Consider the following 20,867-nt stretch of genomic DNA (forward strand, 5'->3'; position numbering starts at 1 on the left):
TGTATGTTGGACCACATTCTCTTTCTCCATGAGGTGGGGAGCTAGGTTGCTTGGAGGCCAGCAGCAATCTGAAGTAAATTGTAAACAATCAGTGTATAATCTGAAGGAAAGATCTTATCCTTTCACCTCCAATTTGGAAAACTTTGATGGGTTCTCTGGGGTCCCGGCTTCTCTCCTTAGCCCAGTGACTGTATCCAGTGGGGTGTGGTACTTCACAGTGCCAGCCTGGACCCATGTCCACCAGGACTCCAAGGTAGTGTGCAGCTGGCAGCTCCTGAAACTTCATGGAGGTAGCAGTGGTTTCCAGGAAAGGAGGAAAGGAAAGCAGGCAGTCAAAAAGCAAAGAATGTCACTTACACTGTCTCCAGACCACCCTGGGCTTCCTTGGTGGCTCAGTGGTAAAGAATCCACCTGCAGTGCGAGAGACGAGGGTTCTGTCCCTGAGTAGGGAGGATGCCCTGGAGAAGGAAATGGCAACCCGCTCCAGTATTCTTGCCTGAGAAATCCCACGGACAGAGGAGCCTGGAGGGCGACAGTCCATGGGGTTGCAAAGGAGTCGGACACGACTTCATGACTAAGCAGCAACAGACCACCCTGATTTCTCTCTAGGAAGAGAGGGATGTGTAAATAGGGTGAGTTGTAAAAACAGGGGTAGCGGACATTTGTCATTCTTTTTGACCAGGTAGCTCCTGAACCCCTGTTCTAAGTGTGAGGAAATGATGTTAAAAAATGACATGAGTTTTTGTCTATTGGATATGATTTGAGAGGCAAGATATCCTGCTGGTATGCTTTGCAGAAAGATGACTAGAATCATACTCTTGAAGTTATCTTGGAATAAGGCATTGTTTCCTGAAAAAGAATCAGAACCCTTGCGGAAATGAAAGTATGTTTTGTTGGGAGCAGAAATGAAGAGTTAACTATTCTGTTTGGATGTTAAGCCTAGTGGGTCTGACTAAGAAGCAGTAGAGGCCTCCAGCGCTGGGCTGGCAGGTTCTGACCCTCTGGCGGTCTGATTTCTACAGGAGAGCAGAGCATTGAGCAGGGCTCCTTGGGAGGGAAGTCAAGGAAGGACAGACAGTCTTCCTCACGGTGTTGCCTGGAGTTAGCACTGTTATGCCAGGAAAGTGGGTATTACACAGGTACATATAATGTAAAAGTGATACACACTTCTGTCCATGGGATTCTCCAGGCAAGAATACTGGAGTGGGTTGCCATGCCCTCCTCCAGGGCATCTTACCCTCCCAGGGATCAAACCCACATCTCTTACTTCTCTTGCATTGGCTGCCAGGTTCTCTACCACTAGTGTCATCTGCGAAGCCCTGTGTTATTCATATATAACATTTCAGTGACACCTCTAAAGACACATTTAAAAAATATATATTTTATTGGAGTATAGTTGATTTACAATGTTATGTTAATTTCTGCTGTAGAGCAAAGTTCAGTGATTCTTGTTGATACTCTCTTCCATTATGGTTTATCACAGGATATTCAATATAGTTCCCTGTGCTATGCAGTAGAATCTTTTTGTTTATCCTATATATAATAGTTTGCATCTGCTAATCCCAAACTCCCTGTCCATCCCTCCGTGACCCCCTCTCCCTCTTGGCAACTACAAGTCTATTCTCTATGTATGTGAGTCTGTTTTTGTTTGATCAGTTCAGTTTAGTCGCTCAGTTGTGTCCCAGTCTTTGTAACCTCATGGACTGCAGCACGCCAGGCCTCCCTGTCCATCACCAACTCCTGGAGTCTACTCAAGCTCATGTCCACTGAGTTGGTGATGCCATCAAACCCTCTCATCCTCTGTCCTCCCCTTCTCCTCCTGCCTTTAATCTTTCCTAGCATCAGGGTCTTTTCAAATGAGTCAGCTCTTTGCATCAGGTGGCCAAGTATTGGAGTTTCAGCTTCAGCATCAGTCTTTCCAATGAATGTTCAGGAATGATTTTCTTTAGGGTGGACTGGTTGGATCTCCTTGCACTCCAAGGGACTATCAAGAGTCTTCTCCAACACCACAGTTCAAAAGCATCAATTCTTCGGTGCTCAGCTTTCTTTATAGTAGAACTCTCACATCCATACATGACTGCTGGAAAAACCATAGTCTTGACTAGACAGACCTTTGTTGGCAAAGTAATGTCTGCTTTTTAATATGTTGTCTAGGTTAGTCATAACTTTTCTTTCAAGAAGTAAGCGTCTTTTAATTTCATGGCTGTAATCACCATCTGCAGTGATTTTGGAGCCCCCAAAATTAAGTCTAACACTGTTTCCACTGTTTCCCCTTCTATTTCCCATGAAGTGATGGGACCAGATGCCATGATCTTCGTTTTCTGAATGTTGAGCTTTAAGCCAACTTTTTCACTCTCCACTTTCACTTTCATCAAGAAGCTCTTTAGTTCCTCTTCACTTTCTGCCATAAGGGTGGTGTCATCTGCATATCTGAGGTTATTGATATTTCTCCTGGCAATCTTGATTGCAGCTTGTGCTTCATCCAGCCCAGCATTTCTCATGATGTACTCTGCATATAAGTTAAATAAACAGGGTGACAATATGCAGCCTTGATGTACTCCTTTCCCTATGTGGAACCAATCTGTTGTTGCATGTCCAGTTCTAACTGTTGCTTCCTGACCTGCATACAGATTTCTCAAGAGGCAGGTCAGGTGGTCTGGTATTCCCATCTCTTTCAGAATTTTCCACAGTTTCTGTGATCCACACAGTCAAAGGCTTTGGCATAGTCAATAAAGCAGAAATAGATGTTTTTCTGGAACGCTCATGCTTTTTCGATGATCCAGAGAATGTTGGCAATTTGATCTCTGGTTCCTCTGCCTTTTCTAAAACCAGCTTGAACATCTGGAAGTTCACGGTTCACGTATTGCTGAAGCCTGGCTTGGAGAATTTTGAGCATGACTTTACTAGCGTGTGAGATGAGTACAGTTGTGAGCATTACTTTACTAGGATGTGAGATGAGTGCAGTTGTGAGCATGACTTTACTAGCGTGTGAGATGAGTGCAGTTGTGCGGTAGTTTTTCTTTCATAGATAAGTTCATTTGTGTCATATTTTAGATTCTGCATATAAGTGATAATATATGGTATTTGTCTTTCTAGTTTACTTCCCTTAGTGAGGCAGTCTGTAGGTCCCTCCATTTTGCTGCAGATGGCATTGTTTCATTCTCTTTTATGGCCAAGTAGTACTCCATGCCTGGAGAATCCCAGGGCTGGGGGAGCCTGGTGGGCTGCCGTCTATGGGGTCGCACAGAGTCGGACACGACTGAGGCGACTTTGCAGCAGCAGCAGAACTCCGTTGTGTGTATGTGTACATATGTCTCCATCACATCTTCTTCATTCATCTCTCAGTGGGCATTTCAGTTGTTTCCATCTCTTGGCTGTTGTAAATAGTATTGCTATGAACAGAGGGGTGCTTTTTGAATTATGATTTTGTCTGGGTATGTGCCCAGGAGTGGGATGGCTAGTTCACGTGGCAACTCTATTTTTAGTTTTTTTGAGGAACCTCCATACTGATTTCCTTAGTGGCTGTACCAATTTACATTCCCACCAGCAGTGTAGGAGTTTTCTCCACATTTCTCCAGCATTTGTTATGTGTCGACTTTTTAATCATGGCCATTCTGACTGCTGTGAAGTTCATTGTAGTTTTGTTTTGCATTTCTCTAATCATTATTGACTATGGCAAAGTCTTTGACTCCGTGGATCACAATAAACTGTGGAAAATTCTGAAAGAGATGGGAGTACCAGACCACCTGACCTGCCTCTTGAGAGATCTGTATGCAGGTCAGGAAGCAACTGTTAGAACTGGACATGGAACAACAGACTGGTTCCAAATAGGAAAAGGAGTATGTCAAGGCTGTATATTGTCACCCTGCTTATTTAACTTACATGCAGAGTACATCATGAGAAACACTGGACTGGAAGAAACACAAGCTGGAATCAAGATTGCCAGGAGAAATCTCAATAACCTCAGAGATGCAGATGACACCACCCTTATGACAGAAAGTGAAGAGGAGCAAAAAAGCCTCTTGATGAAAGTGAAAGTGGAGAGTGAAAAAGTTGGCTTAAAGCTCAACATTCAGAAAATGAAGATCATGGCATCTGGTCCCATCACTTCTTGGGAAATAGATGGGGAAACAGTGTCAGACTTTATTTTTGGGGGCTCCAAAATCACTGCAGATGGTGACTGCAGCCATGAAATTAAAAGACGCTTACTCCTTGGAAGAAAAGTTATGATCAACCTAGATAGCATATTCAAAAGCAGAGATATTACTTTGCCGACTAAAGTTCGTCTAGTCAAGGCTATGGTTTTTCCAGTGGTCATGTATGGATGTGAGAGTTGGACTGTGAAGAAGGCTGAGCACCGAAGAATTGATGCTTTTGAACTGTGGTGTTGGAGAAGACTCTTGAGAGTCCCCTGGACTGCAAGGAGATCCAACCAGTCCATTCTGAAGGAGATCAGCCCTGGGATTTCTTTGGAAGGAATGATGCTAAAGTTGAAACTCCAGTACTTTGGCCACCTCATGCGAAGAGTTGACTCATTGGAAAAGACTCTGATGCTGGGAGGGATTGGGGACAGGAGGAGAAGGGGACGACAGAGGATGAGATGGCTGGATGGCATCGCTGACTCGATGGACGTGAATCTGAGTGAACTCCGGGAGTTGGTGATGGACAGGGAGGCCTGGCGTGCTGCGATTCATGGGGTTGCAAAGAGTCGGACACGACTGAGTGACTGAACTGAACTGAACTGAATCATTATTGATGTTGAGCATCTTTTTATGTGCCTGTTGACCTCATGTATAGATATCCTGAGTTTTGAATTAATAACATTTCCTAAATAATTTTCAGAAAAGAGGAAGGGACAGTGTTTCAAGTTGCTTCGGAGGTTAACCCTCGAAGTTTTCATCTAAGAGAACTCATGAGAAATAAAAAGGTTGACAATAATGGATGGATTCTTGTCCTCCATCTTGTGTCTTTTTCTCCACCTCACTGCTACCTTTATTTCAGATTTCTTCTCGGGACCGTGTTTGCTGTCCCCTTTGGTTCCCATAGAGCGTGTAGGGGGCTTCCCTGGTGGCTCAGCGGTAAAGAATACTCCTGCAAGGAGGGAGACACAGATTCTATCCCTCTGTTGTGAAGACCCCTGGAGGGTGGCATGGCAACCAACTCCAGTATTCTTGCTGGGAGAATTCCATGGACAGAGGATCCTGGTGGGCTGCAGTCCATGGGGTCGCAAAAAGTCAGACATGACTGCAACAGCTAAGCATATAAGATTGCTAGGAGCAACTTAGTCGTTTCTATAGGTGGAACAAGGATTTCCGCAGCTGTGTTATTTGTGCTAGCCAGAACTTAGGTATTTTGATTAACAAGTTAACTGAAGGCCTGTAAGTGTTTTGATAGATTCAGAAGTGCTTAGTTTTTCTAAAACTGGGTAATATCTTTATTGATATAGAAAAATGCAAATAGTTTCTGGTGGTTGAAACAAGGGCCTCTTAATGACCTTAAGGCTTATGTGTGTTTTTTTAAATGTTATTTTATTAATAGTTGATTTACAGTGTCATGTTAATTTCTGCTATATAGCAAAGTGATTCAATTATACATATATACACATTTTTCATATTGTCAATTATAGTTTATTACAGGTTGTTGAACATAGTTCCCTGTACTATACAGTAGGACTTTGTTGTTTAAGGACTTTGTGTAGTTTTAAAAACACTTTGGAGTGGAAGTTAAACTGCATGTCTGTAGCTCCAGCAATGCATATAGCATCATTGAAGTGACCACAGTTAAGCATTTGTGCTGAGCATGCAGAGGCTGACCGCTGTGTCTCGACTGCCCCCTGGTGACAAGAATGAAAAGATGGTATAAATTATAAAATCCTTCCTGATTTTAAGAGTGTTAAAATGTGAACAAAATGCGTGTTTTAGAATCAGTGCAATATGGTAAATGAGATTGAAAGAAAACATGGTTTTTCCAGCTCTTAGTCTGTGGGAGTGGAGATAATTAATGCAAAAATCTTTAAGAGTAATGTTTAGAAAACTAAGATGCTGTGACATGCTGTCTTTTTGTGGTCTACATGAATTCTGTGACCTAAGAATTTATATTAAGGATAGCGCTCTTTCTGGTTTTTCCTAATAAAATCTTAATTCACTAGATGCTCTGAAGAGCAAAGTCAAGGTTTAGGCACAATTAAGAATAATATTGGTCTAACACTGAAATCAGATTGATTATATTCTTTGCGGCTAAAGATGGAGAAGCTCTATACAGTCAGCAAAAACAAGACCAGAAGCTGACTGTGGCTCCGATCAGGAACTCCTTATTGCCAAATTCAGACTTAAATTGAAGATAAGTAGGAAAACCGCTAGATCATTCAGGTATGACCTAAATCAAATCCCTGTGATTATACAGTGGAAGTGAGAAATAGATTTAAGAGAATAGATCTGATAGATAGAGTGCCTGATGAACTATGGAATAAGGTTCGTGACATTGTACAGGAGACAGGGATCAAGACCATCCCCATGGAAAAGAAATGCAAAAAAGCAAAATGGCTGTCTGGAGAGGCCTTACAAATAGCTGTGAAAAGAAGAGAGGTGAAAAGCAAAGGAGAAAAGGAAAGATATAAGCATCTGAATGCAGAGTTCCAAAGAATAGCAAGAAGAGATAAGAAAGGCTTCCTCAGCGATCAGTGCAAAGAAATAGAGGAAAACAACAGAATGGGAAAGACTAGAGATCTCTTTAAGAAAATTAGAGATACCAAGGAAACATTTGATGCAAAGATGGGCTCGATAAAGGACAGAAATGGTATGGACCTAACAGAAGCAGAAGATATTAAGAAAAGGTGGCAAGAATACACAGAAGAACTGTACAAAAAAGATCTTAATAACCCAGATAACCACAATAATGTGATCACTCACCTAGAGCCAGACATCATAGAGTGCGAAGTCAAGTGGGCCTTAGAAAGCATCACTATAAACAAAGCTAGTGGAGGTGATGGCATTCCAGTTGAGCTATTTCAAATCCTGAAAGATGATGCTGTGAAAGTGCTGCACTCAATATGCCAGCAAATTGGGAAAACTCAGCAGTGGCCACAGGACTGGAAAAGATCAGTTTTCATTCCAATCCCAAAGAAAAGCAGTTCCAAAGAATGTTCAAACTACCACACAGTTGCACTCATCTCACACACTAGTAGGAGAAGGAAATGGCAACCCATTCCAGTATTCTTGCCTGGAGAATCCCAGGGACGGGGGAGCCTGGCGGGCTACCTTCGATGGGGTCGCAGAGTCGGACATGACTGAAGCAACTTAGCAGAAGCAGCAGCAGCACACGCTAGTAAAGTCATGCTCAGAATTCTCCAAGCCAGGCTTCAGCAATACGTGAACCGTGAACTCCCTGACGTTCAAGCTGGTTTTAGAAAAGGCAGAGGAACCAGAGATCAAATTGCCAACATCCTCTGGATCATTCAAAAAGCATGAGCATTCCAGAAAAACATCTATTTCTGCTTTATTGACTATGCCAAAGCCTTTGACTGTGTGGATCACAATAAACTGTGGAAAATTCTGAGAGAGATGGGAATACCAGACCACCTGACCTGCCTCTTGAGAAATCTGTATGCAGGTCAGGAAGCAACAGTCACAACTGGACATGGAACAACAGACTGGTTCCAAATAGGAAAAGGAGGACGTCAAGGCTGTATATTGTCACCTTGCTTATTTAATATGCAGAGTACATCATGAGAAATGCTGAGCTGGAAGAAGCACAAGCTGGAATCAAGATTGCCGGGAGAAATATCAATAACCTCAGTTATGCAGATAACACCACCTTAATGGCAGAAAGTGAAGAAGAACTAAAAAGCCTCTTGATGAAAGTGAAAGAGGAGAGTGAAAAAGTTGGCTTAAAGCTCAACATTCAGAAAACTAAGATCATGGTGTCTGATCCCATCACTTCATGGGAAATAGATGGGGAAACATTGGGAGACTTTATTTTTGGGGGGCTCCAAATTCACTGCATATGGTGACTGCAGCCATGAAATTAAAAGACGCTTACTCCTTGGAAGAAAAATTATGACCAACCTAGACAACATATTAAAAAGCAGACATTACTTTGCCAACAAGGTCCGTCTAGTCAAGGCTATGGTTTTTCCAGTAGTTATGTATGGATGTGAGAGTTGGACTATAAAGAAAACTGAGTGCAGAAGAATTGATGCTTTTGAATGTGGTGTTGGAGAAGACTCTTGAGAGTCCCTTGGAGTGCAAGGAGATCCAACCAGTCCATTCTGAAGGAGATCAGTCCTGGATGTTCTTTGGAAGGACTGATGCTAAAGCTGAAACTCCAATACTTTGGCCACCTCATGCGAAGAGTTGACTCATTGGAAAAGACCCTTATGCTGGGAGGGATTGGGGGCAGGAGGAGAAAGAGATGACAGAGGATGAGATGGCTGGATGGCATCACTCACTCGATGGATGTGAATTTGAGTGAACTCTGGGAGTTGGTGATGGACAGGGAGGCCTGGCGTGCTACAGCTCATGGAGTCGCAAAGAGTCGGATACAACTGAGTGACTGAACTGAACTGAAGTACTTAAAAAAAAAAAACCACCACAAGTCTATTTTCTTACGTCTTTTTCATCTCTCCCTCCCCTGCTGCCCTTTTTACTGTTAGCCAGTTAGTGGACCCATATGTCCCTCAGCTCTCCAAAGACCCTCACCTAAGCCTGGTCTTTGTAGTGCCTTAGGTTCAGTTTTCTTTAATATTTGTTTTTAAACACTTTATTAAGGTATAATTGGCATGTGATAAACTGCTATTTTAAGTGTGCAATTTGATGAGTTTTGACATATGTATATACCCGTGAAACTGTCCCTGCCATCAAGACGATGAAAATGTCACTCTTAGAAGTTTCCTCTGCCCTTTGTCACCCTCCTGTTCCCTGCTCTATCCTACCGCCACAACACCTCACTTAGGAACTCTGAATTCCCTGGGGCTGGGAGAAAGGAGGGAAAGCCCTTTGATTTAATTCATACTATCTTGTAAGTCTTTCCCTCCCAGAATTATTCTCTTTTTAAAAGATTAGATGTATGATATGTTCTTCTTGGTTACCTTAAGGCAGGCTTAGTCTTAGAAATAAGCCCTCTACCTCTTTAGAAAAAAATAAAACATCCCCTTAGATACAGCAAAGTCTTGATTTGAAAATAAAGTTGTGCTATTTGGAGGCTTCTTTGAAATCTGTATGAATGTATTTTCTCACATAAAATAACAAATCATTTTTAAAAATAGCTAAACATTTCAGTGGACAAGGAGTTTATTAAGATGGAATTCTTAGGCAGCAGTGAAGGTAAAGATATTAAGGTGCAATACGATGGTCTGTTCTGCTCGGTTACTGTGGTTTGCTGAGGGTAGGGTGTGGCTATTCCCCAGGTACTGAGCCTGGCTGCTCTCAGGCTGGGTGAGGCTCGGTGCACCCCTCACCTCAAACAGCCTCCTTGGGTTGGTTACCCCAGCGAGCTCTTCAGTCACTGTGATTTCCTTTTGTCTGGGGCAAAGTCGGGAAACACTGAAGACAATCTGAGTCAGGATAGTAACTAGAGGGGACTGGTTTTTTCTTTTTGGCCCCATGACTGTGGCATGCACAGTCTTAGTTCCCCCAACCAGGAATCTAGCCTACGCCCCCTGCAGTGGAAGCACAAAGTCTGAACCACGGGACCTCAGGGAAGTCCCCGAAGGGGCTGTTCTAATTATTATATGATGTGTTCAGCTCCCTCCGGTTTGAGGGCCTTAAAAGTGACGGGTCACTGGTGGCACCTTGCCTTCCCAGGTGGCGCTAGTGGTAAAGCACCCACCCACCAACGCAGGAGACAAGAGACTCAGTGTCGATCCCTGGATCGGGAAGATCCCCTGGAGGAGGAAATGGCAGCCCACTCCCGTGTTCTTGCCTGGAGAATCCCAGGGACAGAGGAGCCTGGCAGGCTGCAGTCCACGGCGTCGCAGAGTCGGACACGACTGAAGCGACTTAGCACGCACACAGAGTGGCACCTTTAGCTAAGATTTGTTGTGTATATTATGGAAGTCAGAAAATGCTTTTTACCTGGTACAGATGATGTTAGAAACATTTCAGATTTCATAGAGCATATAGTACAGTGCTAGATATTTATAATGGGTGTAATAAGTGTGGTGGAGATGAGACAGCATTTGCAGTATGTGAGATGCACAGAAACATATTGCATTATTTCCGTAAGCAATTACTGCTGAATTTAGAAAATGTATAATATACTGTGGGCTTATACTGATTTTTTTAAAAATTCCTTTTTTGCATTAAATGTTATATGTTTTTCTGGTATTCAGTTGAATGGAGACCTTATATTGAATTCATCTCATCTATCATGGTTTTTTTTTTAATCACAGGAGGTGGTGAGAAAGCCAGAGCACGTCACATATCAAGAGGAAAACTGTTACCCAGAGAAAGAATTGACAATCTTCTAGACCCAGGGTTGGTACATACCCAGGTGTTGGCTCAGGGTGTCCTCTGTTCCATGGTGCTTTCTTAGTTGTTGTTGTTTTTTTTTTTTCTTTTTTGGCTGTGCTGTGCAGCTCTCGAGATCTTGGTTCCCCAACCAGGGATTGAACCCAGGCCCTTGGCAGTGAGGTGCAGAGTCCTAACCATTGGACCGCCAGGAAATTCCCACCTTAGAAAGTTTTGTGAAATAAATGGTTTTAAGTTCTGGTTCTTACCTAAGCTTCAGCAACAAGCGTTTGTTGTGAGGCTGCTTAACGTCAGGTGCTATTCTAGGTGCTAGCAATGCCTCACTGAACAGAGCAGACCAAGTTCCTTGCCCTACTGGAGCTTACAGGGGAGCAGGAGGAGAGAAAATAATTGATAAATGTCACAAATTATATAGTATGTTAGAAGGTATATGTGTCATGGGAAAAAAAGAAAAGGTAGACCAGCGTTACAAGAAAGAAAGATGAAGAGCAAGTTGTAGTTTCAAATGAGGTGGTTAGGCTCGGCCTCGCTGAGGTGGTGACATTTGAGCAAAGGTTGGAAGGACTGGGGAGAGATGGGCTGTATATATCTGGGGAGAGAGCGTCACAGGTGGACGGAGCGGCCAGTGCAAAGTTTCTGCGGTGGGAGCTGGGAGTGGGTCACAGATGCCAATATGCCGCCGGGCCCGGGAGGCCAGCTCGTGGGAGTGGAGGTTCGGTGAAGTGGGGAGTAGCAGAAGATGGGGTCACTTCATAACCCATTTGCGGGTAGTGTCAGAGTTTGGACTTTTACTCTGAAAGAAACGGGTAGACTTGGTAGGACTTACCTGACTTATGTTTTAAAAAGGTATTCTGGCCTGGCCACGGGTGTGAGTAGACTCTGGGGCTCGAGGGCGGAAGGGCCAGGACCAGTTAGAGAAATGAAGATTCAGAAGTATCATTTCCGCAGACATGCGCACACGGGCCCAGCCTGGAGACAAACAACGTTAACACCTAGTGTGGATTAACACCCTGGTGTATATACTGTTAACACCTACACTATTGCTCAGTCGTGTCCGACTCTTTGCGACCCCATGAATCGCAGCACGCCAGGCCTCCCTGTCCATCACCAACTCCTGGAGTTCACTCAGACTCGTGTCCATCGAGTCAGTGATGCCATCCAGCCATCTCATCCTCTGTCGTCCCCTTCTCCTCCTGCCCCCAATCCCTCCCAGCATCAAAGTTTTTTCCAATGAGTCACACACTTTTTTGTTTGTTTGTTTTAGAAAAATGGAATCTTGTGTTTTATAACCCCTTCTCCCCCTCCCCCACTGCCCTTAATGTATCTTGAACATTTAAGTGAGAGAATAATAACAGTGGTTAAGAGCTTGGTCCCCTATTAAAGAGCTTATTAAAACAGCTCTGCCATGTACTGGTAGCTGTGTGACCTCAGACAACTGACCTCATCGCTGTGTTTCCGTTCCCTCATGGGTCAGTGGGGATCCTAGTAGGCTCTATAGTAGAAGGTAGTTCTGAGGACTGAATGAGTTGGCATTTCCGAAGCTCCTAGGAGAGGCTGGCCCGTGGTTAAGAGCTACGTGAGTGTTAGCTGCGGTTCTCCTTCTATATCAATAAGTACATCTGTACAGTATCTTCAAAGATAAATGTGTTCCTTTGTATGGCTGTATTGTGTCAATCCCCTAGTGTTCCCACTAGACTTTGTTTTAGACATTCTTCTTTTTGTAGACTTTATATCCAACACACGTGTTTGAAACGTTGACCCATTAAAGAAAAAAAATCTTTTCATTTTCCACATGTAACTATTCAAATACGATTTAAAAAAAAGAAAACATTGATTCAAGCAGCATCCTTTCTTCCGTTCAGGTCTCCATTCCTGGAATTATCACAGTTTGCAGGTTACCAGTTGTATGGTGATGAGGAGGTCCCCGCAGGTGGCATTATTACAGGCATTGGGAGAGTGTCCGGGTGAGTATTCTGACCGTGCTCAGCCCCATGGGTCAGGAAGCAGGCAGGGCAGGACATCCAGCACTCACCCGTTGCATGTGAGTGTGTGAGTGTCATGCTAGTGATACTGTTTAGATCTGAGGCTTCCTACCCAGATGTGTTAGATTCATCTGTGGAGCTTCAGGGATGGAAATTGAGGGGAAAAACCCCAAGCGGTGATCCTGGGGACCCAATCCAAACCTTCATTCTTAATCAGAATCTCCAGGGTTTGGACTTGACTTGGGTAGTTTTCCAAGGCTCTGCAGGTGATCTCTTGCACATCTAGAGCAAAAAACCGCTGTCTTAGAGTAGTTCTCGGAGTGTGGTCCCCAGGGAACATCAGCCTCACGTGAGAACTTGTTAGAAGTGTCAATGGTCAGGTCTTCCCAAAAAGTACTAAGTCATATTCAGGGAGTAGAGCCCTGAAATCAGCATTTAAACAAGCTCTCTGGATTCTCCAGTGCTATCCTTTGAGGACCACCATAGACTTAGAGCATCTTGATCCCTAGATATTACATTTGTTTGTGTGTATTTTTGTATGCTCTCACACTGACCATGTAGTCACCGTTCTTTGTACTGCAATAAACACTTCCCATTGCCTAGTTGTCTTAATCTTCACCACAATCCTGTGAGAAGGGGTGCTATTATAATCATCACCATTCTACAGGTAAGGAAACTGCCTGGAGTGTTAAAATAACTTGCCAAAGATCAAGCCACTGGCAAAACTTGACTTCGAGATCAGGCAGCCTGATACAGTTGCACTGGACTCGGATTCTGATTGACGTGTGTGTTCCTCCACTTTCACCCCACGGTTTGTGCCTTCACGGGAGGTGTGACTATAGTTGTTCACCATTGTTGCTTCTTTCTCGTTTCCTTCTTTAACTCCTAAACCTTACGCCCCAGTGATAAATAAAAGAGACAGAGGGGTAGGGACCAGAACACAGCCTTGCTTCATTCCACTGAAGATTTTAAACTTTGTATCAGTGCTCTTCCCAGACACCCATTCTCTGAGGCTATGAACGTCAGTAGCCAGGACTCAATATTGAGTGTGCACTTTAGCTCACAAGATTCCATGGAGGCAGGGGCCAAGACCAGACAGATTTTGTCTTTTCCCTGAAGCTGCTCTGGTGTTGGAGAGTATGACTGGAAAAGAATTCACTTATTCAAAACATCTAAAGTAGTACTTCGCTATAGTTAAAGTGACCTTTCTTACATAATCATATGGTTGAATATGGTTAGCACTCTTTCTCTAGCAGATGATAGCTGTTTAAACTAGTTTAAATAAAAAAAGATTTGTTGACTCTTAACTGATTTTGGGCCAAGCCAGATCTAGGAGTTCAAACAGCATCACCAGGCCACCAGGCTGGTTTTTGGTTTTGTTCCTAGGCAGTCTGTTCAAGCCTTGAGCCAGAGCTGGCCGTAGGTTTCCCCAGCTTCTGCTCTATAAGCTTAGCAGCTGTGGTAAGAGGAGAGTTCCTGAGGGCACAGACCTAGGGCCAGGCCCATCGCTGAACCCGCCACATGGACCCTGAGTAGAAAGGCGTGGTCCTTGTGCTCACCTCTGAAGATGGATGGACTTCCGGGTCAGTCCTGCTAGAACCACATGGATTAAAAATAGAGAAGCAGTTTCTGAAAGAAAGTTCAGTTTTGTTGCCAATATAATAGATGCTGGATAGGCAAAATCAATAGGTGTCTAATACAGTGTATGTATTTTCATTTTAGCCGTGCCTTGCGGCACGCGAGATCTTATTTCCCCAACCAGGGATCGAATCCGTGCCCCATGCAGTGGAGGCGTGGCTTCTTAACCACTGGACCACCAGAGAAGTCTCTAATATAATGTTTTGTGGACTTCTTTTACTTCTCATCCGGCACTATGTCTGTGCTTTTGTTTTGTTTTTTTGGCAGCGGGGTGCCGCACTAGGTCTTCACTGCTGCACGTGCTCTTTCTCTAGTTGCAGTGAGCGGCGGTTATTTTCTCCAGTTGTGATGCACAGGTTTCTTACTGCGATGGGTTCTCTGTTGCAGAACACAATGTCTAGGATGTGCAGGCTTCAGTAGTTGTGGCACTGGGGCTCAACGGTTGTGGTTCGCATGCCCTAGAGCATGGGTTTAGTAGTTGTGGCACACGAATTTAGTTATCCCGGGGCATGTGGAATCCTCCCGGACCAGGGATCGAACCAACGTCCCCTGCATTGGAAGATGGTTTTTAAACCACTGGACCACAAGGGAAATTCTGTGATGTTTCCATACAACAAGTAAAAGTTACTAGTAGTGTCTCTTGTCCAAGGTTGATAGAGGCAAGTGACAGAGTCAGAATTTCAGCCTCCCTTTGCCTGACTTCATAGCCTGGGCTCTTTCCTGCACCAGAACTTCTTAAGCTTTTCTAATGCAGCCCCCCCAGAAAAGGGAAGAGTGACCATACTCTGGAGGTGTGGGGTTATGGCCCAGCAACCTGCCAAGAGCCTCAGTTCCTTTTTGAAGTGATTTATTTAATATTAAAGTCATTAAAAATGTACTTCCCACTCTATAAAATGTTAATTATAATGTGGGAAAATGCTTGCTATAACCTAGTGAATAAAATTGATACTCAGAGGAGAGGAACCACATACCCTAATAAAAGAAATTTAACGTTACCTAAGGTCGTGGGCTCAGTTGCTGTTCTCTAGTTCATGTTCAACAAGAACTCAATAAGTTATTTTTTAGAATTCTAGAGAATATAAAGTGAGGTAACGAAAACATCATAAATATAAAGAAGATTAAATTTTGTGAAGACCATACTTCTCTTAATTTTCGAGTGAGCCTCCAGTCCTCGGTTTTCCTGGCAGCACTCAAAAGGCTCTCTGCTGGCCCTCTTCATTCACTTTCCTGCTTCTTGCTAGTTGCTTGGGATCCATGGTACCTGACAAACTGGTTTTGGTGAGAAAGGGTACGACTGGTGACTCATTATAGTATATGCTTTCAAAAATACTATTTTAAAATTTGCACTTATTGTTACTTTATGCAGGATAAATGTTGTATTTTTAACTTCTTTTAGTTTTATAGAAAAGCATATGGCAGTAACATGAAGAACTTTTGAAAATATGAAACATAAATACTTTTGATGGCTCAGTTTTGCTTTTTGAAAATTACCTTCCTAAAAGGAAATTCTGAAGTTTATCATGAGGGATTTTCTCATCTCGAGACTTGGATTTGTTGTTATTGTCATCTTATCATGTTAGGACTGTTTCATTCAAAGAACATTGCAAAATGTGGCTTAGGTTGTTAGTTTTTCTCTGCTAATGTGGGGTGATGATTCTTTAAAAAAATCAGATATGAGTTTGTAAACTAATTAAAAGTGATTCATTTTATATAAATGAATATATGAACAGTGATTAAAGCTCCTGTACCATAAGATTGCCTACTAATTAGTGATATGTGTTAATACTAGAAATTGCCAGGTTGTATTGGGAGTGTCTTATAATGAGATGCAGTTGGTCTTTACTTTAAAAAAACCTCTCATATTCTCTCTCCAATGAAATTTCTGCCTTTCAGAGTAGAATGCATGATTGTTGCCAATGATGCCACAGTCAAAGGAGGTACCTACTATCCAGTGACTGTGAAGAAACACTTACGAGCACAAGAAATTGCAATGCAAAACAGGCTACCCTGCATTTACTTGGGCAAGTTATAAGAATTGTAAAGTAAACTGTTATTCAGCTAGAGAAGTAAAAGATTGTTTATATATATATACATATATATGACATTATCAGTGGGCATTTCAAGAATAGCTATTGGTTTCTCTCATAATTTCAAAAGAAATACTTATTCTTTGTTAAAACCCCTGGGAGGAAAAGTAAATAAGAACTACCCATTATAACATTACTGAGGAGGAATCCCTGACACTATTTTGGGGTGTGCTATTTTTTCCTCTACATGAGTGGTGTTTTTTTCTTCTATATATTTTTGTTTTTCTATTCATCATAATGGATTCAAACTATGAAAAAATAATAGCTAATGAGTCTCTTGAGTGTCAGGTTCTAGGTTAAATGCTTGAGTATGTACATAATTTGGGCAAACATAATTTAAAGAAATTTAATTTTCAGTGAAAGTAAATTTATATTTGGAATTAAAATATATTAATAATTAAATTTAAGGATATTTTTAAAAGAACATAAAAGCAAAGCAGTTTAAAATTGGCACTTCCTGGATATTAGCTTGGTTTGTCAAAACACCAGTATCTGTTGTTCATTGCTGTGAATATTTGAGCAGGCACGGATGAGATTTCTTTTTCCTATGAAAGTGAATTTACCTGATTGACTTAGAGTGTGAGCTGCTTTGCACATAGAGAAAACAACAAATGGGACCCTACAGCTCGCAAGTGCTGTTGCCAATACTGTAGGGAATGCAGTTAAGGGTGTTGTGTTGTCTGTCTTCCTCATAGTGAATTGGAGACAGGATATAATGTATTAACCATCAGTAGAAGACTCATACTGATAGGTATAAGACTAGCAAGCTTTCTGTAACGTTGACTCTGTACACTCACAGTATGTGCTGGACTAAGTGCTTTGCATACACTATTTCATGCCATCCTGATAACGACCCTGTGGTAGACTGCTGTTCCCTTCATTTCACAGGTGGGGAAACCGAGGCATAGAATGGCTCAGAAATGCTTCTGTGGTCACACAGCTGTGAAGTAATGAAATTCTGTTTTGAATTCAGCTGACATTCTTATCCACCACTGTTATCTACAGTAAAAAGAGAAACAGAAGGCGATGTGTGATAAAATTATCCCATGAATTCGGTGGATAATTTTTGGATTGTTTTAAAAGAGAGAGAGAGAGAGATCCATTTTCAGCTGAACTGGTTAAGGATTTTTTTGCGATTTCTGGGGCTAATCCTCAAAGCGGAGAATGTCCTAAATATTTCAAGTGGAATTTTGCATAGGGGTAGGAGAGCCTAATATGTTTGAAGAAAGCAATACAATTTAGGGGGCTGTGTGGGAGGATTGGAGAAAGAGGCTGCAGAAAAGTTTAGAAAGATAGAGCAAATTTTTTTTTGTGAATGTAATTAAGAACTGGTGCTATTATCATTGAGACAAGTCTTCCTGTGTATAGGATGTTTTGTTCATTGAGATGTACTTATACCTGTTATTTCCCCTGTCTTCAGTTGACTCAGGAGGGGCAAACTTACCTCGACAAGCAGAGGTATTTCCAGATCGAGATCACTTTGGCCGCATATTCTACAATCAGGCAGTTATGTCTTCTAAAAGCATTACACAGGTAATTTCTTATTAATGAGATATGTTGCTTTTTGCATCAAATGTCTTTGCTAACCAGGTATTCTGAGATGACTTAAAAGAGAATTTTACTTTTTTGGGGGCTATGCCATGCAGCTTATGGGGTCTTAGTTCCCTGACTGGGGATTAAACCCAGGCCCTTGGCATTGAGAGCATGGAATCCAAACCACTGGAATGCCAGGGAAGTTCCAAAAGAGAATTTAATACACAATTTAGTCTTCAAGAAGTCAGCTGATAACCTTAGGAGATTTCCCTTGTATGTTGTCTGTCTTTTCCCTTGTTGCTTTTAAATATTTTATCTTTGTCTTTAATTTTCATCCATTTGATTACTATGTGTCTTGGTGTGTTTCTCCTTTGGTTTATCCTGCTTGGGACTCTGTGCTTCTTGGACGTGGTTGACTATTTCCTTTTCCATGTTGGGGAAGTTTTCAGCTATTATCTCTTCAAATATTGTCTCAGGTCCTTTCTCTTTCTCCTCTGGGACCCATATAATACGAATGTTGGTGCATTTAATGTTGCCCCAGAGGTCTCTTAGGTTGTCTTCATTTCTTTTCATTCTTTTTCCTATGTTCTGTTTTGCAGCATTGATTTCTACCATTGTGTCTTCAGGTCACTTATCCATTCTTCTGTCTCAGTTATTCTGCTATTGGTTCCTTCTAGTATATTGTTCACCTCTGTTCTTTAGTTCTTCTAGGTCTTTGGAAACTTTTCTTGCATCTTCTCCATTCTTGTTTCAAGATCCTGTATCATCTTCACTATCATTATTCTGAATTCTTTTTCTGGGAGGTGGCCTGTTTCTACTTTGTTTAGTTGTTTTTCTGGGGATTTATCTTGTTCCTTCATCTGGGACATAATCCTATTCTTTTCATTTTAGTTAGCCTTCTGTGATTGTGGTATTAGTTCTGAGGCTGCTAGGATTGTAGTTCTTATTTCTTCTGTCTGCCCTCTGGTGGATGAGGATAAGAGGCTTATATAAGCTTCCTGATGGGAGGGACTGGCTGTGGGCAAAACTGTCTCTTACTCTGGTGGGCAGGGCCATGCTCAGTAAAACTTTAATACAGTTGTCTGCTGATGGGTGGGGCTGTGCTCCCTCCCTGTTAGTTGTTTGGCTTGGACCTGACCAAGTCCTAGAGTCTAGAGGCTCTGTGCTGCGTGCGCTAAGTCACTTTAGTCATATCCAACTCTGTGAGCCTATGGACTGTAGTCTGCCAGGCTCCTCTGTCCGTGGGATTCTCCAGGCAAGAGTATGGGAGTGGGTTGCCATTTCCTCCTCCAGGAGATCTTCCACCCAGGGATCAAACCTGTGTCTCTTAAATCTCCTGCATAGACAGATGGGCTTTTACCACTAGCCACCTCGGAAGCCCCTTGAGGCTCTGTGATAGGGCTGTTCCAAGAGAACTTATGCTGAGACCCATCGCCCAGGGCTGCCGCTACCAGTGCCCTTCTCCCTGTGGCAGGCCACTGCCCACCCACGCCTCTGCAGGAGACCCTCACACACTCACGGGTAGGTCTGACTCAGTCTCCTGTAGGGTCAGTGTTGCTTTCCTCTGGGACCTGGTGCACACATCGATTTGTTTCTGTTTCCCCCAGTCCTGTGGAGGTCCTGTAATCAAGTCCCACTGGCCTTCAAAGTCAGATTCCCTGGTGATTCCCAGTCCCTGGGCAAGATCCCCAGGCTGGAGAGCCTGATGTGGGGTCCAGAACCTTCACAACTGTGCGAGAATGTCTTTGGTATTATTTTCTCCAGTTTGTGGTTCACCCACCCCGCAAGATTAGCATTTGATTTTATGGTGATTGTGCCCTTCCTACCATTTCGTTGTAGCTTCTCCTTTGTCCTTGAATGTGGGGTATCTCTTTTTGGTGGGTTCCAATGTTTTCCTGTTGATGGTTATTCAACAGCTAGTTGCGATTTTGCTGCTCTGGCAGAAGATGAGCACAGTCTTTGAACTCTGCCATCTTGAACCGATCTCAAGTACATAATAATTTCAAACTGTGATAAGTTTTATAAAGAAAAACAGAACTGAAAAAAGAGACAAAGGATGATCAATACACAATTTAGTCTTTTTTCACAGAAAGCCTAGTCAGATTAATCTACTAAATATGGGAATATTGTTATGCTGTAGTAAAGGTTAGTTCCAAAGGAAACGAGTTTTTAAAAAGGAAGGACACTGAGTAATTGCCATTTTAGGGTGATACTCTGGAGCAATTCTAGTATATGTATGAGGAGACATGCATAAGAATGTTACTTGTAGCATTATTTTTTATAACAAAGATTAAAGAACACAGTAAATGACCGTTCATGGGAGAGTTATAATCTTCAGCTGTTAAAATGAATGAACTATGGATTAAAGACCTAAATGTAAGACCAGAAATTATAAAACTCTTAGAGGAAAGCATAGGCAGATCAAGACCCTCTATGACCCACCTCCCGAAGTAATGGAGATAAAAACAAAAATAAACAAGTGGGAACTAATTAAACTTAAAAGCTTTTGCATAGTGAAGGAGACTATAAACAAAGTGAAAATACAACCCTCAATAGGAGAAAATAATAGCAAATGAAACAACTGACAAAGGATTAATTTCTAAAATATATGAGCAGCTCATTCAACTCAATACCAGAAAAACAAACAACCCAATCAAAAAGTGGACAGAGGACCTAAACAGATATCTCTCCAAAGAAGACATACAGATGGCTAATAAACACATGAAGAGATACTCAATATCACTCATTATTAAAGAAATGCAAATCAAAACTACAATAAGATATCACCTCACACCACTTCGAATGGCCATTATCAAAACATCTTCAAACAATAAATGCTGGAGAAGATGTGGAGAAAAGGGAACCCTCTTGCATTGTTGGTGGGAATGCAAATTAATATAGCTGCTATGGTGAACAGTATGGAAATTTCTTTAAAAAATCAGGAATAAAACTACCAGCAATCCCACTACTGGGCATATATACCCTGAAAACCATAATTCAAAAAGGCACATGTACTCCAATGTTCATCACAGCACTATTTACAATAGCTAGAAAATGGAAGCAACCTAGATGTTCATCGACAGATGAATATATAAAAAAGTTGTGGTGCATATATACAGTGAAATATTACTCTGCCATAAAAAGGAATGCATTTGAGTCAG

At 42.2% G+C, this 20,867-nt stretch overlaps 1 protein-coding gene across 1 annotated transcript in view; it reads left to right on the forward strand.

Moving 5' to 3' along the window:
• The window catches only part of MCCC2 (methylcrotonoyl-CoA carboxylase 2), a 79,861-nt gene that overhangs the window by 5,966 nt on the left and 53,028 nt on the right, over nucleotides 1-20,867 (forward strand). Inside the window, exons 3-6 of the mRNA XM_040262685.1 lie at nucleotides 10,388-10,472; nucleotides 12,329-12,430; nucleotides 15,980-16,107; nucleotides 17,594-17,706. Coding sequence (XP_040118619.1) covers nucleotides 10,388-10,472; nucleotides 12,329-12,430; nucleotides 15,980-16,107; nucleotides 17,594-17,706 — 428 coding nt within the window. The remainder of the gene's footprint in view (nucleotides 1-10,387; nucleotides 10,473-12,328; nucleotides 12,431-15,979; nucleotides 16,108-17,593; nucleotides 17,707-20,867) is intronic.

Source organism: Oryx dammah, unplaced genomic scaffold, assembly GCF_014754425.2.
Source record: "Oryx dammah isolate SB20612 unplaced genomic scaffold, SCBI_Odam_1.1 HiC_scaffold_20, whole genome shotgun sequence".
Taxonomy (NCBI): domain Eukaryota; kingdom Metazoa; phylum Chordata; class Mammalia; order Artiodactyla; family Bovidae; genus Oryx; species Oryx dammah.